The sequence below is a fragment of the Hyla sarda genome, chromosome 6 (genome assembly GCF_029499605.1).
Source record: "Hyla sarda isolate aHylSar1 chromosome 6, aHylSar1.hap1, whole genome shotgun sequence".
Lineage (NCBI taxonomy): Eukaryota > Metazoa > Chordata > Amphibia > Anura > Hylidae > Hyla > Hyla sarda.
This window is the reverse complement of record NC_079194.1, coordinates 172,005,087-172,033,003: the sequence shown is the minus strand read 5'-3', so window position 1 is coordinate 172,033,003 and position 27,917 is coordinate 172,005,087. Positions and strand designations below refer to the sequence as shown.

At 43.3% G+C, this 27,917-nt stretch overlaps 1 protein-coding gene across 3 annotated transcripts in view; it reads right to left on the bottom strand.

Moving 5' to 3' along the window:
* LSM14A (LSM14A mRNA processing body assembly factor) overlaps positions 1–20,952 on the bottom strand; it is a 44,480-nt gene extending 23,528 nt beyond the window's left edge. For 2 of the 3 annotated variants that reach the window (XM_056525805.1, XM_056525807.1), the window contains exons 1-3: positions 20,662–20,951; positions 4,506–4,669; positions 1,575–1,707 (exon numbers count right to left, since the gene is read on the bottom strand). In XM_056525805.1, coding sequence (XP_056381780.1) covers positions 1,575–1,707; positions 4,506–4,669; positions 20,662–20,782 — 418 coding nt within the window. In that variant the 5' untranslated portion in view covers positions 20,783–20,951. Of the gene's footprint in view, positions 1–1,574; positions 1,708–4,505; positions 4,670–20,661 lie in introns of all 3 variants that reach the window. The other variant, XM_056525806.1, reaches the window with a different exon arrangement.
* Between the last annotated feature and the right edge of the window lie 6,965 nt (positions 20,953–27,917).

Sequence of the window (27,917 nt, the reverse complement as noted above, 5' to 3'; positions counted from 1 at the left end):
CCTGAGCCTTTTGTGCGCCCGCAGAGCATTTTATGCCCACATATGGGGTATTTTTTTCCTTTTACTGCTTGTGAAAATAAAAAGCATGGGGCAACACCAGAATGTTTGTGTATTTTTTTTACACTAACAGGCTGGCGTAGCCCCAACTTTTCCATTACATAAGGGGTAAAAGGAGAAAAAGCCCCCCAAAGTTTGTAGTGCATTTCTCCGAAGTACGGAAATACCCCATATGTGGCACTAAACTGTTTCCTTGAAATACGACAGGGCTCTGAAGTGAGAGAGCGCCATGCGCATTTGAGGACTAAATTAGAGATTGCATAGGGGTGGACATAGGGGTATTCTACGTCAGTGATTCCCAAACAGGGTGCCTCCAAACTCCCAGCATGCCTGGTCAGTGGCTGTCCGGAAATGCTGGGAAATGTTTTGCAACAGCTGGAGGCTCCATTTTGGAAACGCTGCCGTACGATACGTTTTTCATTTTTACCGGGGAAGAGTGTAAGAGGGTGTATATGTTGTGTTTTACCCTTTATTATGTGTTGTGTAGTGTTTTTAGGGTACATTCACACTGGCGGAGGTTTACAGTGCGTTTCCCGCTAGGAGTTTGCGCTGCGGCGAAGAATTTGCCACAGCTCAAACTTCAAGCAGGAAACTTACTGTAAACCCGCCCGTGTGAATGTACCCTGTACATTCACATTGGGGGGGGGGGCAAACCTCCAGCTGTTTCAAAAGTACAACTCCCAGCATGTACTGACAGACCGTGCATGCTGGGAGTTGTACTTTTGCAACAACTGGAGGCACACTGGTTGGAAAACCTTCAGTTAGGTTCTGTTACCTTAATCAACGGGGTGGTCCGGAATTCCCCTATGATGTACGCATACATCATGGGTCCTTAAGTACCAGGGTGCCATGACGTACGTCAAGGGTCCTTAAGGGGTTAAGGTGTGATTAAGCAAAATTTCCCCCGCATATGCATCTCTTACATCACTTCCTGTGAAGTCACGCATATATAATTCATTATGCAAATTAGCATGGCCGGTATTTAGGAGGCATCAGAGGAGGAAGGGGGTATAATGGCACAGGGAGCATAGAGGGGGGAGAAAATATGATGGCAAATGTAGGACAATTAGATTGTGTTCCGTTTTAGTCCCTTGGGCAAGCAGTTTTTTTTTTCATTTCCACACCCCTGTGGTGGGTATAAGACTAAGGCTATGTTTCCCCCATATATTTAGGGTGTACCATGGTGTTCTCTTGATGGGCCTATTGAGCTTAAACAAATATTGCAGCGGCACATTTTAACAAAGATTTTTTAATATATTTTTTTAACCCCTTAAGGACCGGGGGGGGGGGGGGGGTCAGTTTTTGCACTTTCGTTTTTTGCTCAAAAAGTGCGCTGAGAGCCTTTAAAAAATATATAAAATTTTTTGATAAAATGTGCCGCTGCAATTTTTGTGTTTGTATACTTTGCATTTGCCACAGCAGCATGCACTCGTATATCATGTAGTTGTGCTAGCGATTTACGATTTTTATCATTTCTGAAGACATACGAGTTTTACAGTAAAAAAAATAAAGCTTACCAACTCCAACAGATCCAAACTGCTGGGGAACTAAAGGGGTAGTACTGAACTGGCTATATGCTGGCATCCTGTTGAACGGTGCATAGGAGCTTACAGTCTGGAATGAAGATGCTGCAGTGGATCCTAGGGAGGACTAAAAGAAAAAATTTTGAGGATGGTTGTTGCTAATATCCCATGCTGGATGCACAGTATGGCAGAGGGGGATCTGACACCACTCCATGTGTGTCTAATTTAGCAAATACAGTAACCCCCCCGACCTACGATGGCCCCGACATATGATAAAATCGACATACGATGGCCTCTCAGAGGCCATCGCATGTCGATGTCAGCATCGACATACAATGCTTTTATATGTCGGGGCCATCGCATTAACTGCTATCCGACAGCGCAAAATGCTTAACCCCTTAAGGACTCAGGGTTTTTCCGTTTTTGCACTTTCGTTTTTTCCTCCTTACCTTTTAAAAATCATAACCCTTTCAATTTTCCACCTAAAAATCCATATTATGGCTTATTTTTTGCGTCGCCAATTCTACTTTGCAGTGACATTAGTCATTTTACCCAAAAATGCACGGCGAAACGGAAAAAAAAATCATTGTGCGACAAAATCGGAAAAAAACGCCATTTTGTAACTTTTGGAAGCTTCCGTTTCTACGCAGTGCATATTTCGGTAAAAATTACACCTTATTATTCTGTAGGTCCATACAGTTAAAATGATACCCTACTTATATAGGTTTGATTTTGTCGTACTTCTGGAAAAAATCATAACTACATGCAGGAAAATTTATACGTTTAAAAATGTCATCTTCTGACCCCTATAACTTTATTTTTCTGTGTATGGGGCGGTATGAGGGCTCATTTTTTGTGCCGTGATCTGAAGTTTTTATCGGTATGATTTTTGTTTTGATCGGACTTTTTGATCACTTTTTATTCATTTTTTTTAATGGTATAAAAAGTGACCAAAATACGCTTTTTTGGACTTTGGAATTTTTTTTGCGAGTACGCCATTGACCGTGCGGTTTAATTAAGGATATATTTTTATAGTTTGGACATTTACGCACGCGGCGATACCACATGTTTATTTTTATTTTTTTTACACTGTTTTATTTTTTTTATGGGAAAAGGGGGGTGATTCAAACTTTTATTAGGGAAGGGGTTAAATGACCTTTAACACTTTTTTTAAATTTTTTTTTGCAGTGTTATAGGTCCCATAGGGACCTATAACACTGCACACACTGATCTCTCATCCTGATCACAGGCGTGTATTAACACGCCTGTGATCAGCATCATCGGCGCTTGACTGCTCCTGCCTGGATCTCAGGCACGGAGCAGTCATTCGTCGATCGGACACCGAGGAGGCAGGTAAGGGCCCTCCCGGTGTCCGGTCAGCTGTTCGGGACGCCGCGATTTCACCGCGGCGGTCCCGAACAGCCCGACTGAGCAGCCGGGTCACTTTCAGTTTCACTTTAGAAGCTGCGGTCAGCTTTGACCGCCGCTTCTAAAGGGTTAATACCGCACATCTCCGCGATCGGCGATGTGTGATATTAGCTGCGGGTCCCGGCTGTTGATGAGCGCCGGGACCGACGCGATATGATGCAGGATCACTGCGCGATCCCGCTTCATATCGTGGGAGCCGGCGCAGGTCGTAAATATACGTCCTGCGTCGTTAAGGGGTTAAGCTGCTGTCGGATAGCAGTTTAAGCATCCCTGGCAGGTTCGCTTACCTATTCCCGCTGCTCCGGGTCCACTTCGCGATCCTCCGGTGTCTTGCGCATCTTCTCCAGGGTCCAGGCCTTGCTTTCCGGCGTCGTTATTACGTCACTACGCACGCCGCACCAGCGCAGCAGCGTAATAACGTCACCAGAAAGCGAGGCCCGGACCCTGCAGAAGATGTGGAAGACACCCGAGGATCGCAAAGAAGACACCGGAGCAGCGGGACAGCATCGGGAGCCCCTGGGACAGCATCGGGAGTGGTGAGGACCTGGTCCGGAGCGACGGGGACAGGTGTGTAAAGCTTCCTGTACTTTACATTGCACGGATCCCTCAACATACGATGGATTCGACAAACGATGGGTTGTTTGGAACGAATTACCATTGTATGTTGAGGGACCACTGTATATGTATTCTTCAAAAAAATTGATCTGGAAAATCTTTTGTTAAAACTATTTTAAGTTTAAGGGAAAAAAAACCTACAGAATGGTTATTTCATGGGAAATAAAAAGCATTCACTATGTCAGCCAAAAATAATGAGTAATGTTTAACCAAGTACAAATCTGCAATTGTAATTTTAAAAAATACATTTAAAAAAAGCACACAATTTGGACACAAAGTGAACCATGCTAGAAACACTGGGATCCCCTGCACAGTTTAAGGCTATGACCGAACAGGGTTCACAGTTATGCAATAAAAAAAAGCTGGGACAACACAATACAGACTTGCAATGGAGATTCAGCGCCGCAACTTCACAGCAAATTACAGTACTATATAAGTGGATGGGGTTTTTAAAGCCCTCTCCATGTGTGCCAATTCCCCCCCCCCCCCCAGAAATAAGGATTTTTTTTTAAATTTACCACGTGTTCACTGCAGTTTTACACTGCATTTGCGTTTTGCGTCTTCACAACAGCCAACATTTTTGCTACATCTACAGTATAAAATGATTAGGCTAGTATAGAACACCGGTGCAGAGGAACAGTTGGCCATAACTAACCAGAATGCTTATTTTATTTTTCAGAGACCTTTTTAAAGATTAAAGAAGCAATCCGTTGCTATGGGCATCTGGTCATTTTTTTCTCCTTGTACAGGGATTGATAAACCTCTAAGTAATTTAAGTACCCATTAAAGGATTCTAAGTTAAATAAAGGTCCCCTATTTAGGACGCTAAACCATAGTGCCTACAAAGTCTCTTGTGATTGAGGACAAGTAAGCTGCACATACCTGGACAATTGCAGGGTCTTGGGGCAAGGAGCACTGAGGTTTAGGGGGTTCACACACAGTAAGGTCCTTAATATCGCTCCCCCTGAAGATGATATACTCAAACACTTCATCTCGAGGAGGAATAGGTCGGTCTGTAGGTCGATCCTCTGTTCCAAAAGAGCGGACTGCCAGAAAGAAAAACAAACAGCTTAGTAAGAAATGTAACTAAAAAAAAAAAAAGTCTGTAGTTTGAGACAGTGTTTCCCAGCCAGGGTGCCTTCAGCTGTGGCCAAACTACTACTCCCAGTATGCCCGGACAGCCTTTGGCTGTCCGGACATGCTGGGAGTTGTAGTTTGGCCACAGCTGGAGGCACCCTGGCTGGGAAACACTGGTGTGAGACATGGCTGGTGTTAGGGCCTAGTATAAAATCAAGTGGTGGAGCTGCCAGTAAATAATAATAATGCTCCCCTATAAGATGCCAGATATTTACAATGTAGGTGTATTCGGTCACATTAGTGCACCAGGAAACATAATGGTGAAAGTAAGAACTATGCGAATATATGCGCGTATATTTGTGACTCTCCACATCTCACTTTACACAACGTACATGTAGCAGCTGCACAATCTTTTTTTAACCAACTGTTAATTGGCTTCAAATGTGTAAATGATTCTCCTTCCTTTAATGGAAATCCGTACTATATGACTTCCTGTAGTGTAAAGCATGGGGGAAGAAGAGAACAGCAACCGTAGCCTTTGATGAAACCGGGTGTATACTTTGAGAATAAAGCTAAGCAGGCATGACTAAATGTTTGCTCGGCCGACATCCATGTCTACTGATCTCCTCACGCGCACAAACATTCGGCACAATCAAACTTTCACACGTTCTCATTGGAGAGAGGTAAGCCCCCGCCAGCAACTTATCTCTCTGAGAACAAAAGTGTCTGGCAGTTGAAATCCAACATACCCTATTCTTCTGTAGCAGGAGTGCCAAGAGATTCCCATATACCTTAGTCAGCTGGTCCCACCAAAGTTGTCAGGTTCGGCCAATTTAACTAATAGTTTAGGAACTATAAATTGTCACTTATTTTGAACAACTTTTGACATGTCAGTAGTTCTGACCATTGATCTCCAGACCTCACCAGGAGAAGGATGCAGTAGCACTACTGCGCATTTCTCCCAATGCCATCTGCAGGGCTTAAACGGGCACTGTCAGATTACCAGCGACCACGGGGCCGTCGGCGTGTGACGTCACGCCTCCGCCCCTCAATGCAAGCCGATGGGAGGGGGTGTGACAGCTGTCACGCCCCCTCCCATAGGCTTGCATTGAGGGGCGGAGCGTGACGCCACACGCCAACGGCACCGTGGTCGCCGGCAATCAGACCCGGAGCGAACGTACTCCGGGGACTGACTTAAACCAGGGTGCTGCATGCAAGATTCCGTGCGCTCTCTCCTGCCTGATAGGGGCACTCCTCCGTGCGCTCTCTCCTGCCTGATAGGGGCACTCCTCCGCGCCCTCTCCTGCCTGATAGGGGCACTCCTCCGCGCCCTCTCCTGCCTGATAGGGGCACTCCTCCGCGCCCTCTCCTGCCTGATAGGGGCACTCCTCCGCGCCCTCTCCTGCCTGATAGGGGCACTCCTCCGCGCCCTCTCCTGTCTGATAGGGGCACTCCTCCGCGCCCTCTCCTGTCTGATAGCCCTCCTCCGCGCCCTCTCCTGTCTGATAGCCCTCCTCCGCGCCCTCTCCTGTCTGATAGCCCTCCTCCGCGCTCTCTCCTGTCTGATAGCACTCCTCCGCGCTCTCTCCTGTCTGATGGCACTCCTCCGCGCTCTCTCCTGTCTGATGGCACTCCTAGGTGCTCTCCCCTGTCTGATGGCACTCCTAGGTGCTCTCCCCTGTCTGATGGCACTCCTAGGTGCTCTCCCCTGTCTGATGGCACTCCTAGGTGCTCTCCCCTGTCTGATAGCACTCCTAGGTGCTCTCTCCTGTCTGATAGCACTCCTAGGTGCTCTCTCCTGTCTGATAGCACTCCTAGGTGCTCTCTCCTGTCTGATAGCACTCCTAGGTGCTCTCTCCTGTCTGATAGCACTCCTAGGTGCTCTCTCCTGTCTGATAGCACTCCTAGGTGCTCTCTCCTGTCTGATAGCACTCCTAGGTGCTCTCTCCTGTCCGATAGCACTCCTAGGTGCTCTCTCCTGTCCGATAGCACTCCTAGGTGCTGTCTTGTGACATAAGACAGGAGAGAGCACAGAGGAGTGCTATCAGACTTACTGGATTTTGTCCATGCCTGTGCTTCAGCTTGGACAAAGCCATGACTTCTATAATAAGGAAATAATATTTTCTTATGAAGTATATTAGAAAGTTTAATGTTTTGCCAAGATGTACAACATATAAAAAGCTTTTGTACCTGACACTGTCCATTTAAACATTCAGGGGGAGATTTATCAAGACCTGTGCAGAGGAAAGGTTGACAAGTTGCCCCTAACAACCAATCAGATCGCTTCTTACATTTTTTAGAAGCCTTTTAAAAAACTTAAAAGCAGCAATATTATTGATTGCTATGGGCGACTGGTCAACTTTTCATCTGCAAAGGTTTTGCTAAATCTCATCAGACCTGATTTATCAAAACTTTTGACATGACAGCAGTTTGTGTAAAGCAAAGTTTGTGTAGCATCACTGTTTACATAACTGCGGTAATGAAGTAAACAGTGCTACTCTTTGCGCAACTCTCATTAAAGTCAATAGGAGTTAGGCAAATTACATAAATCACCCACGTTGGCTGTTTTTGGTTTCCAGACCACCTCCATCAGCCGCAAACAAGCCAGAGGGGGCTGGGAGCTATATTTAAACAAGGTGGGAATACCTCTAAGGGAGCAATAATGGCACAATCTGAAGTATTTCTGACAAACTGTTGTAAAATCATAGAGACCCTCCTGACATATAAAACATAGAATGTGTCGGCAGATAAGAACCATTTGGCCCATCTAGTCTTACCAATAATCTGAATCCTAGCAATATTTTGCACCTACAGACTCATGAGAGCTTATTGTTTGCGCCACCAATTGTACTTTGTAATGACACCAATCATTTCACCACAAAATTTACTGTGAACCCAGAAAAAAATTTTTTAAGCGAAATTGGAAAAAAATGCCATTTTGTAACTTTTGGGAGCTTCCCATTCTATGCAGTACACTTTTCGGTAAAAATTACATCATATTTATTCTGTAGGTCCATATGGTTACAATGATACCCAATTTATACAGATTTTCTTTATTTTACTACTTAAAATTAAAACTACATACCCGAAAATTAGTATTTCTAAAATTGTCCTCTTCTGACCCCTATAACTTTTTTTTTTTCCCGTATATGGGAGGTATGAGGGCTCATTTTTTGATCCATGATCTGAAGTTTTCATCGGTACCATGATTGTTTTGATCACTTTTTATAAATTTTTTTAGGGTATACAAAGTGACCAAAAATACGCTAGCGGTGCCCTCCTTGTTGTGTTTGTTGCGGCCGCCGGCGCTGACACAAGGTAAACAAAATAAACTAACGCATGTTGAGACGTCGGCCTTACGCTGGGGACTGGAACGTCAGACAGCAGTCAGCCTATCACCGGTCGCAGCGATGTTCCGCCTTAGCCGCTGAGGCTGAGCCCACCGTCATGTAAGGAGCTCTGGACGGCTTCTTACATGACAGTGGGCTCAGCCTATCAGCGGCCGAGGTGGAACATCGCTGCGGACAGTGATAGGCTGACAGCTGTCCGACGTTCCATTCCCTAGGAAGCAGATGAGGCCGGTACCTGACCAACGGGAGGTAAGATGAAGTTTATTTTGTTTATTTTTTGCAGCCCGGGCATAGGGATACCGCACAGTATAGAGCAGTGGTCTTCAACCTTCGGACCTCCAGATGTGGCATGCTGAGAGTTGTAGTTTTGCAACATCTGGAGGTCCGCAGGTAGAATACCACTAGTATAGAGTGTCAGCGCCGGTGGCCGCAACAAACAGGAGGATGGGGACAGCACTAGGCTGATAATTGGGGGCAGAACAGCGCTCGCGGGCAACATTTCATAAGTTCCCCAATGTGGGGACAGCGCAGCGCTGACTCATTCATTCCCGAGGGGGAGGGGCCAAACCGGTATTGCAGTATGGGTTAAAATTCATATCGTGCAGCACAAAAATGTCGGTATTCAGTATGAACCGGTATACCGCCCAGCCCTAGTACTGCGCACAATACTCCAAGTGAGGCCTCACCAGTGTTCTGTACAGCGGCATGAGCACTTCCCTCTTTCTACTGCTTATACCTCCCCCTATACATCCAAGCATTCTGCTAGCGTTTCCTGCTGCTCTATTACATTGTCTTCCTACCTTTAAGTCTTCTGAAATAATTACTCATAAATCCCTTTCCTCCAATACTGAGGTCAGGACTGTGTCAAATATTCTATATTCTGCCTGAGGGTTTTTACGCCCCAGGTGCATTATCTTGCACTTATCCACATTAAATTTCAGTTGCCAGAGTTCTGACCATTCTTCTAGTCTTCCTAAATCCTTTTCCATTTGGCGTATCCCTCCAGGAACATCAACCCTGTTACATATCTTTGTGTCATCAGCAAAAAGACACAACTTACCATCGAGACCTTTTACGATATCACTAATGAAGATATTAAACAAAATTGGTCCCAGTACAGATTCCTGAGGTACCCCACTGGTAACAAGACCTTGCTCTGAATATTCTCCATTGACTACAACCCTCTGTTGTCTGTCACTCAGCCACTGCCTAATCCACTCAACAATATAGGAGTCTAAGCTCAATGACTGTAGTTTATTGATAAGTCTTCTATGTGGGAAAGTCAAAAGCCTTACTAAAATCTAGATATGCGATGTCTACTGCCCCTCCACAATCTATTATTTTAGTCACTCAGTCCCAAAAAAATCTATAAGATTTGTTTGACATGATCTCCCTGAAGTAAACCCCTGTTTTTCATCTTGCAAACCATGGGATTTTAAATGTTCCACAGTCCTATCCTTTAGTAGGGTTTCCATTAATTTCCCTACTATTGATGTCAGACTTACTGGCCTATAGTTGCTTGATTCCACCCTACTACCTTTCTTGTGAATGGGCACGACATTTGCTAATTTCCAATCTTACGGGACGACTCCTGTTACCAGTGATTGGTTAAAGGAAATCTGTCAGTAGCATCACCCGCACTAAACCTGTCACAGTGTCTTGTAGTGCGGGTGATGCTGATTAAAACGGTACTTACATTGTCCAGATTCGCCCAGCCATTTTTCTATTTATGATAATGAGGGCCTTGGGGAATGGGCGGAGCTCCAACCCGAGCTTGGGGCACGCTGACGTCATCATTTTTGTGGGGACGGCCTCGCCCCCTGGCTCATCAATATTCATAACCCCTTCCATTCTTCGCCTGCGATAGTGTACGGCGAATGCCGCTTCCGGGAGTACAGATTAAGTGGCGCATGCGCCGTACACTAACACGGAGCGAAGGAGCAGGGAGGGGTTATGAATGATTAGCCGGGGGAGCGGCCGCGCGGCAAATATAACATCAGCGTGCTCCAAGCTTGGATCGGAGCTCCGCCAATGCCACAAGGCCCTCATTAGCATAAATAGAAAAAAGCGATCTGCGTCGGAACGGCTGGGCGAATCTGGACAATGTGAGTACCGTTTTATTCAGCATCACCCGCACTATAAGCCTGTGTGGCAGGTTTAGTGTGGGTGACACTACTGACAGATTTCCTTTAAATAAATCTGTTAACGGTTTTGCTAGTTCACCGCTAAGCTCTTAATAATTTTGGGTGTATCCCATCAGGCCCCTGGGACTTATTTGTCTTAACTTTAGACAGTAAACGTAGAACCTGTTCCTCTGTAAAGACACATGCATCAAACAATTCATTATTCTTCCTCCCTAATGGAGGTCCTTTTCTTCTGTAAAAACAGAACACAAGTATTCATTAACCCCTTAAGGACACATGACGTACTGGAACGTCATGAGTCCACTCCCGATCTATAACGCGGGGCCATGGCGTGGCCCCGTGTCATAGCGGGTCGGGCCCGGCCTCTAACAACGGCCGGGACCCGTGGCTAATAGCGCGCGGCATTGATCGCTGTGCCGCGCGCTATTAACCCTTTAGACGCGGCGTTCAATGCTGGTTAGCTCAGTGGGCTGTTCGGGATAGCCGCGGCGAAATCGCGGCATCCCGAACAGCTTACAGGAGAGCGGGAGGGTCCCTACCTGCCTCCTCGCTGTCCAATCGGCGAATGACTGCTCAGTGCCTGAGATCCAGGCAGGAGCAGTCATGCGGCAGAATCATCGATCACTGGTTTCTTATGAGAAACCAGTGATCAATGTGAAAGATCAGTGTGTGCAGTGTTATAGGTCCCTATGGGAGCTATAAAGCTGCAAAAAAAAAAAAAGTGAATAAATACCATTTAACCCCTTCCCTATTAAAAGTTTGAATCACCCCCCTTTTCCCCATTTAAAAAAAAAAACAAAAAACAGTGTAAATAAAAACATATATGGTATCATCGCGTGCGGAAATGTCCGAATTATAAAAATATATAGTCAATTAAACCGAACGGCCAATAGAGATGAGTGAACTTACAGTAAATTCGATTCGTCACGAACTTCTCGGCTCGGCAGTTGATGACTTATCCTGCGTAAATTAGTTCAGCCTTCAGGTGCTCCGGTGGGCTGGAAAAGGTGGATACAGTCCTAGGAAAGAGTCTCCTAAGACTGTATCCACCTTTTCCAGCCCACCGGATCAATAAGTCCTATCAATGCAAAAATGGTACCGTTAAAAACTTCAGATCACGGCGCAAAAAATGAGCCCTCATACCGCCCCATGCACAGAAAAATAAAAAAGTTATAGGGGTCAGAAATTACTATTTTAAACGTATTAATTTTCCTGCATGTAGTTATGATTTTTTCCAGAAGTATGACAAAATCAAACCTGTATAAGTAGGGTATCATTTTAATCGTATGGGCCTACAGAATAAATATCAGGTGTCATTTTTACCGAAAAATGTACTACGTAGAAATGGAAGCCCCCAAATTTACAAAACGGGGTTTTTTTCAATTTTGTCTCACAATGATTTTTTTTTTCCGTTTCACCAGTTGATTTGAAAACCTTTGTTTTCCACTTGTTTCCACTGGAGTTCCCCTTTAAAACCCCTTAAGGACCGGGGTTTTCCGTTTTTGCATTTTCATTTTTTTTGCTCCTTGCCTTTAAAAAATCATAACTCTTTCAATTTTGCACCTAAAAATCCATATGATGGCTTATTTTTTGCGCCACCAATTCTACTTTGTAATGACGTCAGTCATTGTGCCCAAAAATCTACGGTGAAACGGGAAAAAAAAAAATAATTGTGAGACAAAATTGAAAAAGAAACGCCATTTTGTAACTTTTGGGGGCTTCCGTTTCTACGTAGTACATTTTTCGGTAAAAATGACACCTTATCTTTATTCTGTAGGTCCATACGATTAAAATGATACCCTACTTATACAGGTTTGAATTTGTCGCACTTCTGGAAAAAATCATAACTTCATGCAGAAAAATTTATATCTTCTGACCCCTATAACTTTTATTTTTCCGTGTATGGGGTGGTATGAGGGCTAATTTTTTGCGCAGTGATCTGAAGTTTTTAACGGTACCATTTTTGCATTGATAGGACTTATTGATCGCTTTTTATTCATTTTTTCATGATATAAAAAGTGACCAAAAATGCACTAATTTGGACTTTGGAATTTTTTTACGCGCACGCCATTGACCGAGCGGTTTAATTAACAATATATTTTTATAATTCGGACATTTCCGCACGCGGCGATACCATGTTTATTTTTATTTACACTATGTTTTTTTTTTTTATGGGAAAAGGGGGGTGATTCAAACTTTTAATAGGGAAGGGGTTAAATGATGTTTATTCACTTTTTTTGCAGTGTTTATCATTGATCACTGTTTTCTCATAAGAAACCAGTGATCGATGATTCTGCCGCATGACTGCTCATGCCTAGATCTCAGGCACTGAGCAGTCATTCGGCGATCGGACAGCGAGGAGGCAGGTAGGGGCCCTCCCGCTGTCCTGTAAGCTGTTCGGGCTGTCGCGATTTCGCCGCGGCTATCCCGAACAGCCCACTGAGCTAGCCGGCATGCTTTCGGTTTCACTTTAGACGCGGCGTTCAACTTTGAACGCCGCGTCTAAAGGGTTAATAGCGCGCGGCACAGCGATCAATGCCGGGCGCTATTAGCCACGGGTCCTGGCCGTTGTTAGAGGCCGGGCCCGACCCGCTATGACGCGGGGCCACGCCGTGGCCCCGCGTTATAGATCGGGAGTGGACACATGACGTTCCAGTATGTCATGTGTCCTTAAAGGGGTAGTCCAGTGGTGAAAAACTTATCCCCTATCCTAAGGATAGGGGATAAGTTTGAGATCGCGGGGGGTCCGACCGCTGGGGCCTCCCGCGATCTCTCTGTACGGGGCCCCGGCTCTCCGCCGAGATAGCGGGTGTCGACCCCCGCACGAGGCGGCGGCCGACACGCCCCCTCAATACATCTCAATGGCAGAGCCGTAGATTGCCGAAGGGAGCGCTTCGGCTTTGCCATAGAGTTGTATTAAGGGGGCGTGTCGGCCGCCGCTTCGTGCGGAGGTCGACACGCCCCCTTCCCTCGGGCTGTCGGGGCTCCGTACAGGAGATCGCAGGGGGCCCCAGGGGTCGGACCCCCCGCGATCTGCAACTTATCCCCTATCCTTAAGATAGGGGATAAGTTGTAAACCACTGAGTCACCACTGGACTACTCCTTTAAGGGGCTAAGGCAGTCCGCTAGCTGTTTATTCTCTACTACATTTTTTAAGTTATTCCTTGTTTTATTTCCTTTTTTCATTTATATATGCTTTAGGGAGAAATGCAGCATCCATGGGCAGGGAAACATCCTTCCAGTAACAGAAGGGAATGGTTACTTGAGCCATACTATTTAAGAGCAAAAAATCAGCACTGCAACATAACAAGCAGGTGTTCTAAGAATTTGTCTTATTGTTCCAGACATTTACCTCTGATCTATTACCATTAGGGGAGAGGACCTGGGTGGATGAGCGATACTGTCAAATCCATGTGATGAACTCTGAGCAGAGAGGGAAACAACCTGCATCTGTCCAATAAATTGAACCTGGAAATAGTATCTGAACTTGTTATGTACGTGTTTCCCAAACAGCATTTGGCTGTCCGGGCATGCTGGGAGTTGTAGTTTTGCCACAGCTGGGGGAACCCTGGTTGGGAAACAGTGATTTATGTGTTGTAGACAGGTGCTGCTATCTAGGAGTCTCATCAGATTAATGCTGCCAGAACTACAAGGCACTGGAGCAGTGCTTGGTGGCTTCAGCCAGCCTTGAATGATCGACCAATCAAGTCTGCTGGGGTGGAAGGACACAAGGGACAGCCTAGATGGCTTGTGGTTTAGGCAGCATGAAATTAAAGGAAAACTGTCACATTTTCTCCCGCACAATCCACATGTACTAGTGGATAGTGCGGGAGGCGCTGATTAAAACGAGCCCTACCTTGGTCTGATCCGCGCCGCCGTTCGCCCGCAATTGTAGTTTTAATCTCTGTGTATATCCTGCTGTAACTGGCAAAGGCGGGGCTTCTGCGGGCTGCTCGTGAATACTCATGAGCGGCGCTGACGTCAGTGTCCGTTAGCCCGCAGAAGCCCCGCCTTTGCCAGTTACAGCAGGATATACACAGAGATTAAAACTACAATTGCGGGCGAACGGCGGCGCGGATCAGACCAAGGTAGGGCTCGTTTTAATCAGCGTCTCCCGCACTATATCAATACCGGTGGATAGTGCGGGAGAAAATATGTGACAGTTTTCCTTTAATGACAGGAACTTCTATACAGTAGCACCTGCCTACAACACAGAAATAGTTCAGATACTATTTCCAAGTTCAATTTGACAGATGCAGGTTGTTTCTCTGTTCAGAGTTCAGCACATAGATTTGACAGTATCGCTCATCCAGCCAGGTCCTCCCCCTAATGGAAATAGATCAGCGTTAACCCCTTTAACGTTTTTCCGTTTTTGAATGTTCATTTTTTCCTCACCACCTTCTAAAAATCATAACTTTCAATTTTGCACATAAAATTTCCAGATGATTGCTTATTTTTTGCGCCACCAATTCTACTTTGCAGTGACATTAGTCATTTTACCAAAAAATCCAGTGCGAAATAGAAAAAAAAATTAATTGTGCGACAAAATTGAAAAAAAAATGCCATTTTGTAATGCCTTTTGGGGGCTTCCATTTCTATGCAGTGCATTTTTCGGTAAAAATTACACCTTATTATTCTGTAGGTCCGTACGGTCAAAATGATACCATACCTCAGTGTGCGTGCGTCTACGTAGTGTATTAGTACACCTCAGTGTGCGTGCGTCTACATAGTGTATTAGTACACCTCAGTGTGCGTGCGTCTACATAGTGTATTAGTACACCTCAGTGTGCGTGCGTCTACATAGTGTATTAGTACACCTCAGTGTGCGTGCGTCTACATAGTGTATTAGTACACCTCAGTGTGCGTGCGTCTACATAGTGTATTAGTACACCTCAGTGTGCGTGCGTCTACATAGTGTATTAGTACACCTCAGTGTGCGTGCGTCTACAGTGTATTAGTACACCTCAGTGTGTGTCTACAGTGTATTAGTACACCTCAGTGTGTGTCTACAGTGTATTAGTACACCTCAGTGTGTGTCTACAGTGTATTAGTACACCTCAGTGTGTGTCTACATAGTGTATTAGTACACCTCAGTGTGTGTCTACAGTGTATTAGTACACCTCAGTGTGTGTCTACAGTGTATTAGTACACCTCAGTGTGTGTCTACAGTGTATTAGTACACCTCAGTGTGTGTCTACATAGTGTATTAGTACACCTCAGTGTGTGTCTACAGTGTATTAGTACACCTCAGTGTGTGTCTACATAGTGTATTAGTACACCTCAGTGTGTGTCTACATAGTGTATTAGTACACCTCAGTGTGTGTCTACATAGTGTATTAGTACACCTCAGTGTGTGTCTACATAGTGTATTAGTACACCTCAGTGTGTGTCTACATAGTGTATTAGTACACCTCAGTGTGTGTCTACATAGTGTATTAGTACACCTCAGTGTGTGTCTACATAGTGTATTAGTACACCTCAGTGTGTGTCTACATAGTGTATTAGTACACCTCAGTGTGTGTCTACATAGTGTATTAGTACACCTCAGTGTGTGTCTACATAGTGTATTAGTACACCTCAGTGTGTGTCTACATAGTGTATTAGTACACCTCAGTGTGTGTCTACATAGTGTATTAGTACACCTCAGTGTGTGTCTACATAGTGTATTAGTACACCTCAGTGTGTGTCTACATAGTGTATTAGTACACCTCAGTGTGTGTCTACATAGTGTATTAGTACACCTCAGTGTGTGTCTACATAGTGTATTAGTACACCTCAGTGTGTGTCTACATAGTGTATTAGTACACCTCAGTGTGTGTCTACATAGTGTATTAGTACACCTCAGTGTGTGTCTACATAGTGTATTAGTACACCTCAGTGTGTGTCTACAGTGTATTAGTACACCTCAGTGTGTGTCTACATAGTGTATTAGTACACCTCAGTGTGTGTCTCTATAGTGTATTAGTACACCTCAGTGTGTGTCTACACATAGTGTATTAGTACACCTCAGTGTGTGTCTACACATAGTGTATTAGTACACCTCAGTGTGTGTCTACACATAGTGTATTAGTACACCTCAGTGTGTGTCTACATAGTGTATTAGTACACCTCAGTGTGTGTCTACATAGTGTATTAGTACACCTCAGTGTGTGTCTACATAGTGTATTAGTACACCTCAGTGTGCGTCTACATAGTGTATTAGTACACCTCAGTGTGTGTCTACAGTGTTTAGTACACCTCAGTGTGTGTGTCTACAGTGTTTAGTACACCTCAGTGTGTGTGTCTACAGTGTTTAGTACACCTCAGTGTGCGTCTACATAGTGTATTAGTACACCTCAGTGTGTGTCTCTATAGTGTATTAGTACACCTCAGTGTGCGTGCGTCTACATAGTGTATTAGTACACCTCAGTGTGTCTACAGTGTTTAGTACACCTCAGTGTGTGTCTACATAGTGTATTAGTACACCTCAGTGTGCGTCTACATAGTGTATTAGTACACCTCAGTGTGTGTCTCTATAGTGTATTAGTACACCTCAGTGTGTGTCTACAGTGTTTAGTACACCTCAGTGTGTGTCTACAGTGTTTAGTACACCTCAGTGTGTGTCTACAGTGTTTAGTACACCTCAGTGTGCGTCTACATAGTGTATTAGTACACCTCAGTGTGTGTCTCTATAGTGTATTAGTACACCTCAGTGTGCGTGCGTCTACATAGTGTATTAGTACACCTCAGTGTGTCTACAGTGTTTAGTACACCTCAGTGTGTGTCATAGTGTATTAGTACACCTCAGTGTGTCTCTATAGTGTATTAGTACACCTCAGTGTGTGTCATAGTGTATTAGTACACCTCAGTGTGCGTCTACATAGTGTATTAGTACACCTCAGTGTGTGTCTCTATAGTGTATTAGTACACCTCAGTGTGTGTCTACATAGTGTATTAGTACACCTCAGTGTGTGTCTACATAGTGTATTAGTACACCTCAGTGTGTCTCTATAGTGTATTAGTACACCTCAGTGTGTGTCATAGTGTATTAGTACACCTCAGTGTGCGTCTACATAGTGTATTAGTAAACCTCAGTGTGTGTCTCTATAGTGTATTAGTACACCTCAGTGTGTGTCTATAGTGTATTAGTACACCTCAGTGTGTGTCATAGTGTATTAGTACACCTCAGTGTGTGTCATAGTGTATTAGTACACCTCAGTGTGTGTCTACATAGTGTATTAGTACACCTCAGTGTGTGTCTCTATAGTGTATTAGTACACCTCAGTGTGTGTCTACATAGTGTATTAGTACACCTCAGTGTGTGTCTACATGGTGTATTAGTACACCTCAGTGTGTGTCTCTATAGTGTATTAGTACACCTCAGTGTGTGTCTACATAGTGTATTAGTACACCTCAGTGTGTGTCTCTATAGTGTATTAGTACACCTCAGTGTGTGTCTCTATAGTGTATTAGTACACCTCAGTGTGTGTCAGTGTATTAGTACACCTCAGTGTGTGTCTACATAGTGTATTAGTACACCTCAGTGTGTGTCTCTATAGTGTATTAGTACACCTCAGTGTGTGTCTACATAGTGTATTAGTACACCTCAGTGTGGTTCTCTATAGTGTATTAGTACACCTCAGTGTGTGTCTCTATAGTGTATTAGTACACCTCAGTGTGTGTCTACAGTGTTTAGTATACCTCAGTGTGTGTCTACAGTGTATTAGTACACCTCAGTGTGTCTCTATAGTGTATTAGTACACCTCAGTGTGTGTCTACATAGTGTATTAGTACACCTCAGTGTGTGTCTACATAGTGTATTAGTACACCTCAGTGTGTGTCTACATAGTGTATTAGTACACCTCAGTGTGTGTCTACATAGTGTATTAGTACACCTCAGTGTGCGTCTACATAGTGTATTAGTACACCTCAGTGTGTGTCTACATAGTGTATTAGTACACCTCAGTGTGTGTCTACATAGTGTATTAGTACACCTCAGTGTGTGTCTCTATAGTGTATTAGTACACCTCAGTGTGTGTCTCTATAGTGTATTAGTACACCTCAGTGTGTGTCTCTACATAGTGTATTAGTACACCTCAGTGTGTGTCTACATAGTGTATTAGTACACCTCAGTGTGTGTCTACATAGTGTATTAGTACACCTCAGTGTGTGTCTACATAGTGTATTAGTACACCTCAGTGTGTGTCTCTATAGTGTATTAGTACACCTCAGTGTGTGTCTACATAGTGTATTGGTACACCTCAGTGTGTCTACATAGTGTATTAGTACACCTCAGTGTGTGTCTACATAGTGTATTAGTACACCTCAGTGTGTGTCTACATGGTGTATTAGTACACATCAGTGTGTGTCTCTATAGTGTATTAGTACACCTCAGTGTGTGTCTCTATAGTGTATTAGTACACCTCAGTGTGTGTCTACATAGTGTATTAGTACACCTCAGTGTGTGTCTACATAGTGTATTAGTACACCTCAGTGTGCGTCTACATAGTGTATTAGTACACCTCAGTGTGTGTCTACATAGTGTATTAGTACACCTCAGTGTGTCTACATAGTGTATTAGTACACCTCAGTGTGTGTCTCTATAGTGTATTAGTACACCTCAGTGTGTGTCTCTATAGTGTATTAGTACACCTCAGTGTGTGTCTCTATAGTGTATTAGTACACCTCAGTGTGTGTCTACAGTGTTTAGTATACCTCAGTGTGTGTCTCTATAGTGTATTAGTACACCTCAGTGTGTGTCTCTATAGTGTATTAGTACACCTCAGTGTGTGTCTACATAGTGTATTAGTACACCTCAGTGTGTGTCTCTATAGTGTATTAGTACACCTCAGTGTGTGTCAGTGTATTAGTACACCTCAGTGTGTGTCTACATAGTGTATTAGTACACCTCAGTGTGTGTCTCTATAGTGTATTAGTACACCTCAGTGTGTGTCTACATAGTGTATTAGTACACCTCAGTGTGGTTCTCTATAGTGTATTAGTACACCTCAGTGTGTGTCTCTATAGTGTATTAGTACACCTCAGTGTGTGTCTACAGTGTTTAGTATACCTCAGTGTGTGTCTACAGTGTATTAGTACACCTCAGTGTGTCTCTATAGTGTATTAGTACACCTCAGTGTGTGTCTACATAGTGTATTAGTACACCTCAGTGTGTGTCTACATAGTGTATTAGTACACCTCAGTGTGTGTCTACATAGTGTATTAGTACACCTCAGTGTGTGTCTACATAGTGTATTAGTACACCTCAGTGTGTGTCTACATAGTGTATTAGTACACCTCAGTGTGCGTCTACATAGTGTATTAGTACACCTCAGTGTGTGTCTACATAGTGTATTAGTACACCTCAGTGTGTGTCTACATAGTGTATTAGTACACCTCAGTGTGTGTCTCTATAGTGTATTAGTACACCTCAGTGTGTGTCTCTATAGTGTATTAGTACACCTCAGTGTGTGTCTCTACATAGTGTATTAGTACACCTCAGTGTGTGTCTACATAGTGTATTAGTACACCTCAGTGTGTGTCTACATAGTGTATTAGTACACCTCAGTGTGTGTCTACATAGTGTATTGGTACACCTCAGTGTGTCTACATAGTGTATTAGTACACCTCAGTGTGTGTCTACATAGTGTATTAGTACACCTCAGTGTGTGTCTACATGGTGTATTAGTACACATCAGTGTGTGTCTCTATAGTGTATTAGTACACCTCAGTGTGTGTCTCTATAGTGTATTAGTACACCTCAGTGTGTGTCTACACATAGTGTATTAGTACACCTCAGTGTGTGTCTACATAGTGTATTAGTACACCTCAGTGTGTGTCTCTATAGTGTATTAGTACACCTCAGTGTGTGTCTCTATAGTGTATTAGTACACCTCAGTGTGTCTACATAGTGTATTAGTACACCTCAGTGTGTCTACATAGTGTATTAGTACACCTCAGTGTGTGTCTCTATAGTGTATTAGTACACCTCAGTGTGTCTACATAGTGTATTAGTACACCTCAGTGTGTCTACATAGTGTATTAGTACACCTCAGTGTGTGTCTCTATAGTGTATTAGTACACCTCAGTGTGTGTCTCTATAGTGTATTAGTACACCTCAGTGTGTGTCTCTATAGTGTATTAGTACACCTCAGTGTGTGTCTCTATAGTGTATTAGTACACCTCAGTGTGTGTCTACAGTGTTTAGTATACCTCAGTGTGTGTCTACATAGAATGTCTGCATACACTCTGAAGTATATCCAGAAACTGTATTGTCACATACTGACGTATATACTGATGTGTGTATCCAGACTGAAGTGTATACAACTACACTAAATAGACACACACTGACGTACACAGCTCCATGTACACAGTACGGGGTGATATACTGGGGTGCGGGGTGATATACTGGGGGGTAAGGTGTTACGGCCCTGGCTCCCGCCGCCTCCCCTCACAGACAGGCCCCACCGACCGTCTCCCCTCCGGTACCTTTGGCCAGGGCCACAGTGGAGTTCTCGGTGTCGATGGTGTACAGGATGCCTTCATATCGGATCTCCGCCTTAGAGATGAGGCTGATCTTACTGCCGATGTACGGCGTCCCGCCGCTCATGGTGCCTCCCCGGCCGGATGGATGCGGATTGCTGGCGCCCGGGGTACTCGCTTCTTCCGCCTATTCCTTCCTGCGTTCTCCGGACAAGGGCCTAAACTAACATGGCCGCCGCCGCCTTCATGATCTAGCGCCTAGGGACGCTGGGAGCTGCTGGCGCTGAATTCTCGCGAGACTTGGTTGGTTGGCAGGCGCGATCTACATACTGCCAACCAGCGTTTAAAGGTACAGTACTATCAAAAGAAAGAGAAGATAAATCTGGCTTTTGGCTTCTTATATTGTTTTTGACATTTTGTAACAGAAAAAAGGGACTCAGGTTAGTTTTAATCCATCACTTCACTGCATGGATTAGCAGTTTTGTTTTACATATCTTTGGTCACTGGTAAAGTTGGTGTCACCAAGCTCAAGGCACAGCTACATAGCTATCCAGAGGTGCATCCCCAAGAAAAGATGGATGGTAATCCAGCATTTTACTGTGTATTTCTATGTAGTACTAGCAGTGTTGTGAACCAGCTGTGTTCGTACCATGATAGGATTTATATGGATGTGATACAGTGCTTTGTCATTGGTATTCAAGTAAAGGAATCAAGATCCAAGGAAATAACAAAGCCATTCAAAGATCATCACCTCCTGCATTACCTTAGAGATAAAACAGGCCCCTGAAAAGGAAAACTTTCTAAAGATCCTCCATTGGCTAATTATTTGCTGAGCACAGGACATGACGCTAATGCCAGAAAGATGTTTTTTTGTAAGCAAGGTACGGTAATTCATTTTTTGTTTGTATTTGCCCCAGCATCTTCCACAGAGCTGTACAGAGATTGTTAGTGAAATAGGGGCTGTGTAAATTGGGTGTTAAAAGCACTTTATTGGTTAAATCTCCTCCTGCGTATTCCTTATCTCTGTCATATTCAAATCCAGGACGCCATCTCCCAAACTCAATGGAGAGAGGGAAGGAGCATTTCAGGTGGAGGAGGAGGGAGTAGTTTAGTTCAGCAAAGAATTTGGTATGCAGGGTTACCTTAAGGACCAGGCCAATTTTATTTTAGCATTTTTGCTTTTTCCTCCACGCCTTCTAAAAATCGTAACTCTTGTATAGTTTCATCCACAGACTAGTATGAGGGCTTGTTTTTTGGGCGACCACTTGTCCTTTGTAATGACATCACTCATTTTACCATAAAATGTATGGCGCAACCAAAAAATACTATTAGTATGGGGAAATTAAAAAGAAAACCGCAAATTTTGGAAGGTTTTGTTTTCACGACGTCAATACGATTAAATGATACTCATGATTACGTACATTTCTATTATTATTGCAAACTTTTTAACCAAATTTACCAATTTTATACAAATCCCTCTATGTGATGACCTATACATTTTTCATTTTTCCGCATAAGCGGCGGTATGAGAGCTCATTCTTTGCGCCGTGATCTGTACTTTTTATCAAACTTTTATAAATGTTTTTATAATTTTTTTTTTAAATAAAATGTGACAAAAAAAAGCAGCAGTTCATGCCTTTTTTTGTTTTGTTTACGTTCACACCGTTCACTGTACGGGATCATTAACATTATATTTTAATAGTTCGGACATTTGTACACGCGGCGATACCAAATATGTTTATTTTTTTATTTTTTTTTACACTTTTTGGGGGTAAAATGGGAAAAAGGGACATTTTACATTTTCATTGGGGTAGGGAATTTTTCTAATTTTTTAATCTTTTTTTAACTTCTTTTTTTTACACTTTAACAGTCCCCATAGGGGACTATTTATAGCAATCATTTGATTCCTAATACTGTTCAGTGCTATGCATAGGGCATAGCACTGATCAGTGTTATCGGCAATCTGCTCTGGTCTCTTCGATCTCAGATCAGAGCAAGAGAAGTCGGGAGGGCAGCGGAGGCAGGTGAGGGGACCTCCATCTGCCATGTTGGCTGATCTGATCCCTGCAGCGGTGCCGCAGGCGATCAGAGCAGCATAAAATGTAGCCGCGCTGCCGCAGATGCCGTGATCTGTATTGATCATGGCATCTGAGGGGTTAAAGGGGTACTCCAGTGAAACCCTTTTTTTTTTTTTTTTTTTATCAACTGGTGCCAGAAAGTTAAACAGATATGTAAATTACTTCTATTAAAAAATCTTAATCCTTCCTGTACTTATTAGCTGCTGAATACTACAGTGGAATTTATTTTTTTTCTGTTTGAAACACAGAGCTGTCTCCTGACATCATGAGCACAGTGCTCTCTGCTGACATCTCTGTCCATTTTAGGAACTGTCCAGAGTAGGAGAAAATTCCCATAGCAAACATATGTTGCTCTGGACAGTTCCTAAAATGGACAGAGATGTCAGCAGAGAGCGCTGTGCTCATGTCAGCAGACAGCTCTATGTTTCAAAAAGAAAAGAATTTCTGCTGTAGTATTCAGCAGCTAATAAGTACAGGAAGGATTGAGATTTTTTTAATAGAAGTAATTTACAAATCTGTTTAACTTTCTGGCACGAGTTGATTTAAAAAAAAAAGTTTTTCACCGGAGTACCCCTTTTAATGGCAGCCAACCGCGCGATCGCTGCACATGACCCAAGCATCGCTCCAATGCTAGCAGGCCTGTAGTGGATTGATATGTACTAACATATAAATACTAATATTAAAATGCCTGGGGGGGCCTGTAGTGGATTGATATGTACTAACATATAAATACTAATATTAAAATGCCTATTTTTAACTCCTTAACGACCAAGGACATGAATGTACGTCCTGGTGTGACGGTACTTCGCGCACCAGGACGTGCATTCATGTCCTTGGTTGTTAAGGGGTTAAAAATAGGCATTTTAATATTAGTTTTTATATGTTAGTACATATCAATCCACTACAAGCCCCCCATAAAATGACTATTTTGCCTATCCCTTAAAGGGTACCTTTCATCAAAAAAACTTTTGATATATTATAGATTAATGTATGCAGAATAACTTTCCAATAGCATGTTATTAAAAAATATGCTCCTTTCTATTTAATTTTCCACTTTGAAAAAATGTCCACCAGGGGTCTCCCTACCAGTCCTTTTTTATAGATTTCAAACTCACCACTGCTCCCTGCCAGGGAGTTTGTCTGTGTTCCGGCTGCAGTCTGAGATTTAGGACTCCAGCATGAGTCAGAAATCTATAAAAAAAAAAGGACTGGTAGGGAGACCCCTGGTGGACATTTTTTCAAAGTGGAAAATTAAATAAGAAGCATATTTTTTAATAACATGCTATTGGAAAGTTATTCTGCATACATTAATCTATAATATATGAAAAGTTTTTTTGATGAAAGGTACCCTTTAACTGGTCACTCTCATTAAAAATTTTTTTGCTATTGAACTCCTTATGGTACATAAAAAATATTTCTAATATACTTTGTTTAAAAAAAATTATTCTATGCTTTATCTGTGCTTAAAAAAAGCTCAAGAGCACATTTTCCCCCATCTCATACACAGACTTTGGACCAAAGCCCATCCAAGCATAGCTGGACTGGTGTCCAGCCTCATCCAATCATAGCTCCTCTCACACTTAACTGCCATATGCTGTTGTTGGACACATCCCTCTCAGCACTCCAGGCTGCACTTCCTGTGTTTGCGCTTCGGTCCAAAATCTATGTATGAGATGGGGGAAAATGTGCTCTTGGGCTTTTTTAAGCACAAATAAAAAATAGAAAACGTCATTTAAAAAAAAAAAAAAAGTGTATTAGAAATATTTTTTATTTACCATAAGGAGTGCAATAGCAAAAATTTTTTTTAATTAGAGTGACCATTTAACATGTGCCTAACTCAACTGTCCTTATATGCCCTGGAACTCTTTTGAGCTGCACATTAGATGAGCAATGGCGCATGAGGAAGTCAGATGTTTTCCCTAAGAGTCTATAAGTTTGTAGTTGACTGGTAAACTTTGTGTGGTGTCCCGGTACCGCATCCTATCCGGTACCTGTGTATATAGGTCCCCATAGCCAGAGTCCCTAGGACGTCGGGTCCTTTTTGTCTGGTCTGCCCCTTGTCACCTCTCATCTAGATAGTCATTAAACTAATAGTTTATTCAGGATTTATGTAAATATAATAGTACTAATGTATATAACTAGTTAATTACCTGTCCGGAGCGTAGCAGGACCTGCGGGTCACGTGATCAGGTAAACTCTATGGTTTTTTGCTTAAGGACCTTTGGAGGTCCCTGTGATGTATTGCACCCACCATGCTTTGTGACGGTGAGTGACAGATGTTCGGACCAATCAAAACAACCCCGCCACTGCCCATATAAGGGAGCGGTGGCCATGATTCTCTCTCTTGTTCCTGTGCAGCCAAGCAGTAAGCATCTCTCTTGTTCTCGGGTTGTCAAACAAGCAGGATCTGCGCAGCTATCTTCCGCAGTGAGTTAGGCCCGAGCCTTGTGGCAACGGCTGATCTATTCAGAATCGTGAGTGTATCATTCCCTAAGCACTCTGCACGATCACCGGACCTTATCTATCCCCTAAATCCGGACAGATCTTCGCAAATTACCCTAAATTCAGAGACTTGTATTACTATTCAAGGTCCGCAACAACTGTCAGTCACTGAACTATATAGAGACTGTTTGCATGAGACTGTTATTGTGCATTGGATGTACCGCAAGCCTTTCAGTAAAGTTTATCCTAGTTCAAGTTCAAGTACCTTGTGGACCTTCAGTCATTTTGTGCATGCACTTATTGTTAGTGGGAAGGGCGGCGATAGGCCGGAGAATTACCTTAGCATACTAGCCCTCAGCCTGGCGTCACAAACTATAGGGTTAACCTTAACCCCTCATCTACCTAAACAACACCCCAATTACCATACACCCCCCAAGGGCTACCACATTTGTAATGGAGTGTAAGGCTTATCATAGTCATCAGGACGATCTGTATTCAGTATGGTAGGTGAACTGATCACTGCTGTCTTTTCACAGAGTTTCTTTAACCCCTTAAGGACGCAGGGTTTTTCCGTTTTTGCATTTTAATTTTTTCCTCATTACCTTCTAAAAATCATAACGCTTTCAATTTTGCACATAAAATTCCATATGATGGCTTATTTTTTGCGCCACCAATTCTACTCTGCAGTCACATTACTCATTTTACCCAAAAATGCACGGCGAAACGGAAAAAAAAAAATAATTGTGCGCCAAAATTGAAGAAAAAAATTTCATTTTGTAATTTTTGGGGGCTTCCGTTTCTACGCAGTGCATTTTTCGGTAAAAATAATACCTTATCTTTATTCTATAGGTCCATACGATTAAAATGTTACCCTACATATATAGGTTGGATATTGTAGTACTTCGGAAAAAATCATAACTACATGCAGGAAAATGTATATGTAAAAAATCTTCTAACCCCTATAACTTTGTTATTTATTCATTTTTTCATGATGTAAAAAGTGACCAAAAATACGCTATTTTGGACTTTGGAATTTTTTTGCGCGTACGCCATTGACCATGCAATTTAATTAATGATATATTTTTATAGTTCAGACATTTACACAGTTTTATTTTTTTTATGGGAAAAGGGGGGTGCTTCAAACTTTTATTTGGGAAGGGGTTAAATGACCATTGTTAACTTTTTTTTTCCACTTTTTTTTTGCAGTGTTATATCTCCCATAGGGAGCTATAGCACTGCACACACTGATCTCTTATGCTGATTCCTGCAAAGCCATAGCTTTGCATGGATCAGCGAGATAGGGGCTCGATTGCTCAAGCCTGTAGCTCAGGCTTGGAGCAATCAAACCCAGATCGGAGGCGACGGAGCAAGGTAAGGGGGTCTCCGCTTGTGTCCTAGCTGATCGGGCCATCGAGATTTTATCGCGATGTCCCGATCAGCCCGACTGATTTGCCGGGAAGCGTTTACTTTCACTTTCAGATGCGGCGGTCAACTTTGATCGCCGCGTCTGAAGGGTTAATAGCGCGCGGCACAATGAACGGTGCCACGCGCTGTTAGCCGAGGGTCCCGGCTATGAATAGCAGTCGGGACCGACCCGGTGTGATGCAGGGTCACGGTGTGACCCCGTTTTAAACACCGGGACTGGGCGTAGGGCGTACAGGTACGCCCTACGTCCTGAACAGGTTAAGCAGGGTTATCAAGATAATGGCCCTCAGAGTGGAGTGGAGGTTTCTTTGTGGGTTTTAATTCTCTACAATTTATTTTCCACGGTATTTACTAAGGTTTCCCTACATTTTCCACTTTCCCTACACTTTGCTTTTTTTAATTAATTTATTTATTTTACACATGCTCTGTTGGGTTTTCCGCAGCTAAAATCCACAACATTTTCTGTGGAAACCTTTGTAAATATGTTGGGATTTTGTTAAAATGTTGGGAACACGCCCCCTTTCGGTGACCACATCCCCTTTTCCCAACAGCCATGCCCTTTTTTCTGGTTTTCTTAGCAAAATGGAGAGTTAGTTGGGGTTTTTTCAATCCTGGCGCAAATTCTGTCGCAGACAGAATTTCTGGCGCACAACCCGACAAAAACCGATAGGTCTTCTAATTTCTTAATAGCCTTTGTAACTTTCCCATTTGGACTGGTATTATCAGGAAGATAGGTATAGCAGGTCTCTCCTATCATTTTACAGACTCCACCCTTCTCAGCCAGGACCATATCAAGGGCCATTCTATTTTGGAAAGTCATGGTGGAGGTGGTCCTAATTGGTTTGCTAGGCCTTGGAGTGCATTTATTGTATAGTTGACAAATGTCTGTTGGTTGTAATAGATAGAATTGATCCAGTCCACATTTTTGTTAATAGTGACCATTATGAATGATTCAAATCCTGCTTTTACTTGGTCCCTGGCTTTAAATTCATTGGACACCCCCCTTGGGACTCCTATGGTATCTATGTATACATGGGGATCAAAACTACCTGCAGGAGTAGACCTCTTTCTTCTGGCTGAATGACTCTCTGGTCTTTCTTGGTCCACTCCATCGGTGATAATATGTATGGGCATGAGGACCTTGGCCAGGACACACTGTCCTACCCAGTCACCTTCTACTTCTTATTTTATGGTACCCACAGATCCAATAGATGTCCCCTAAAGACTTTACTTGATTTTGCAACTGGGGGCCTATCAGCTTACTGAAATTGAAACAATGGCCTTTTGTAAAGTTGCCCAGGAATCTGCCTTTACCAT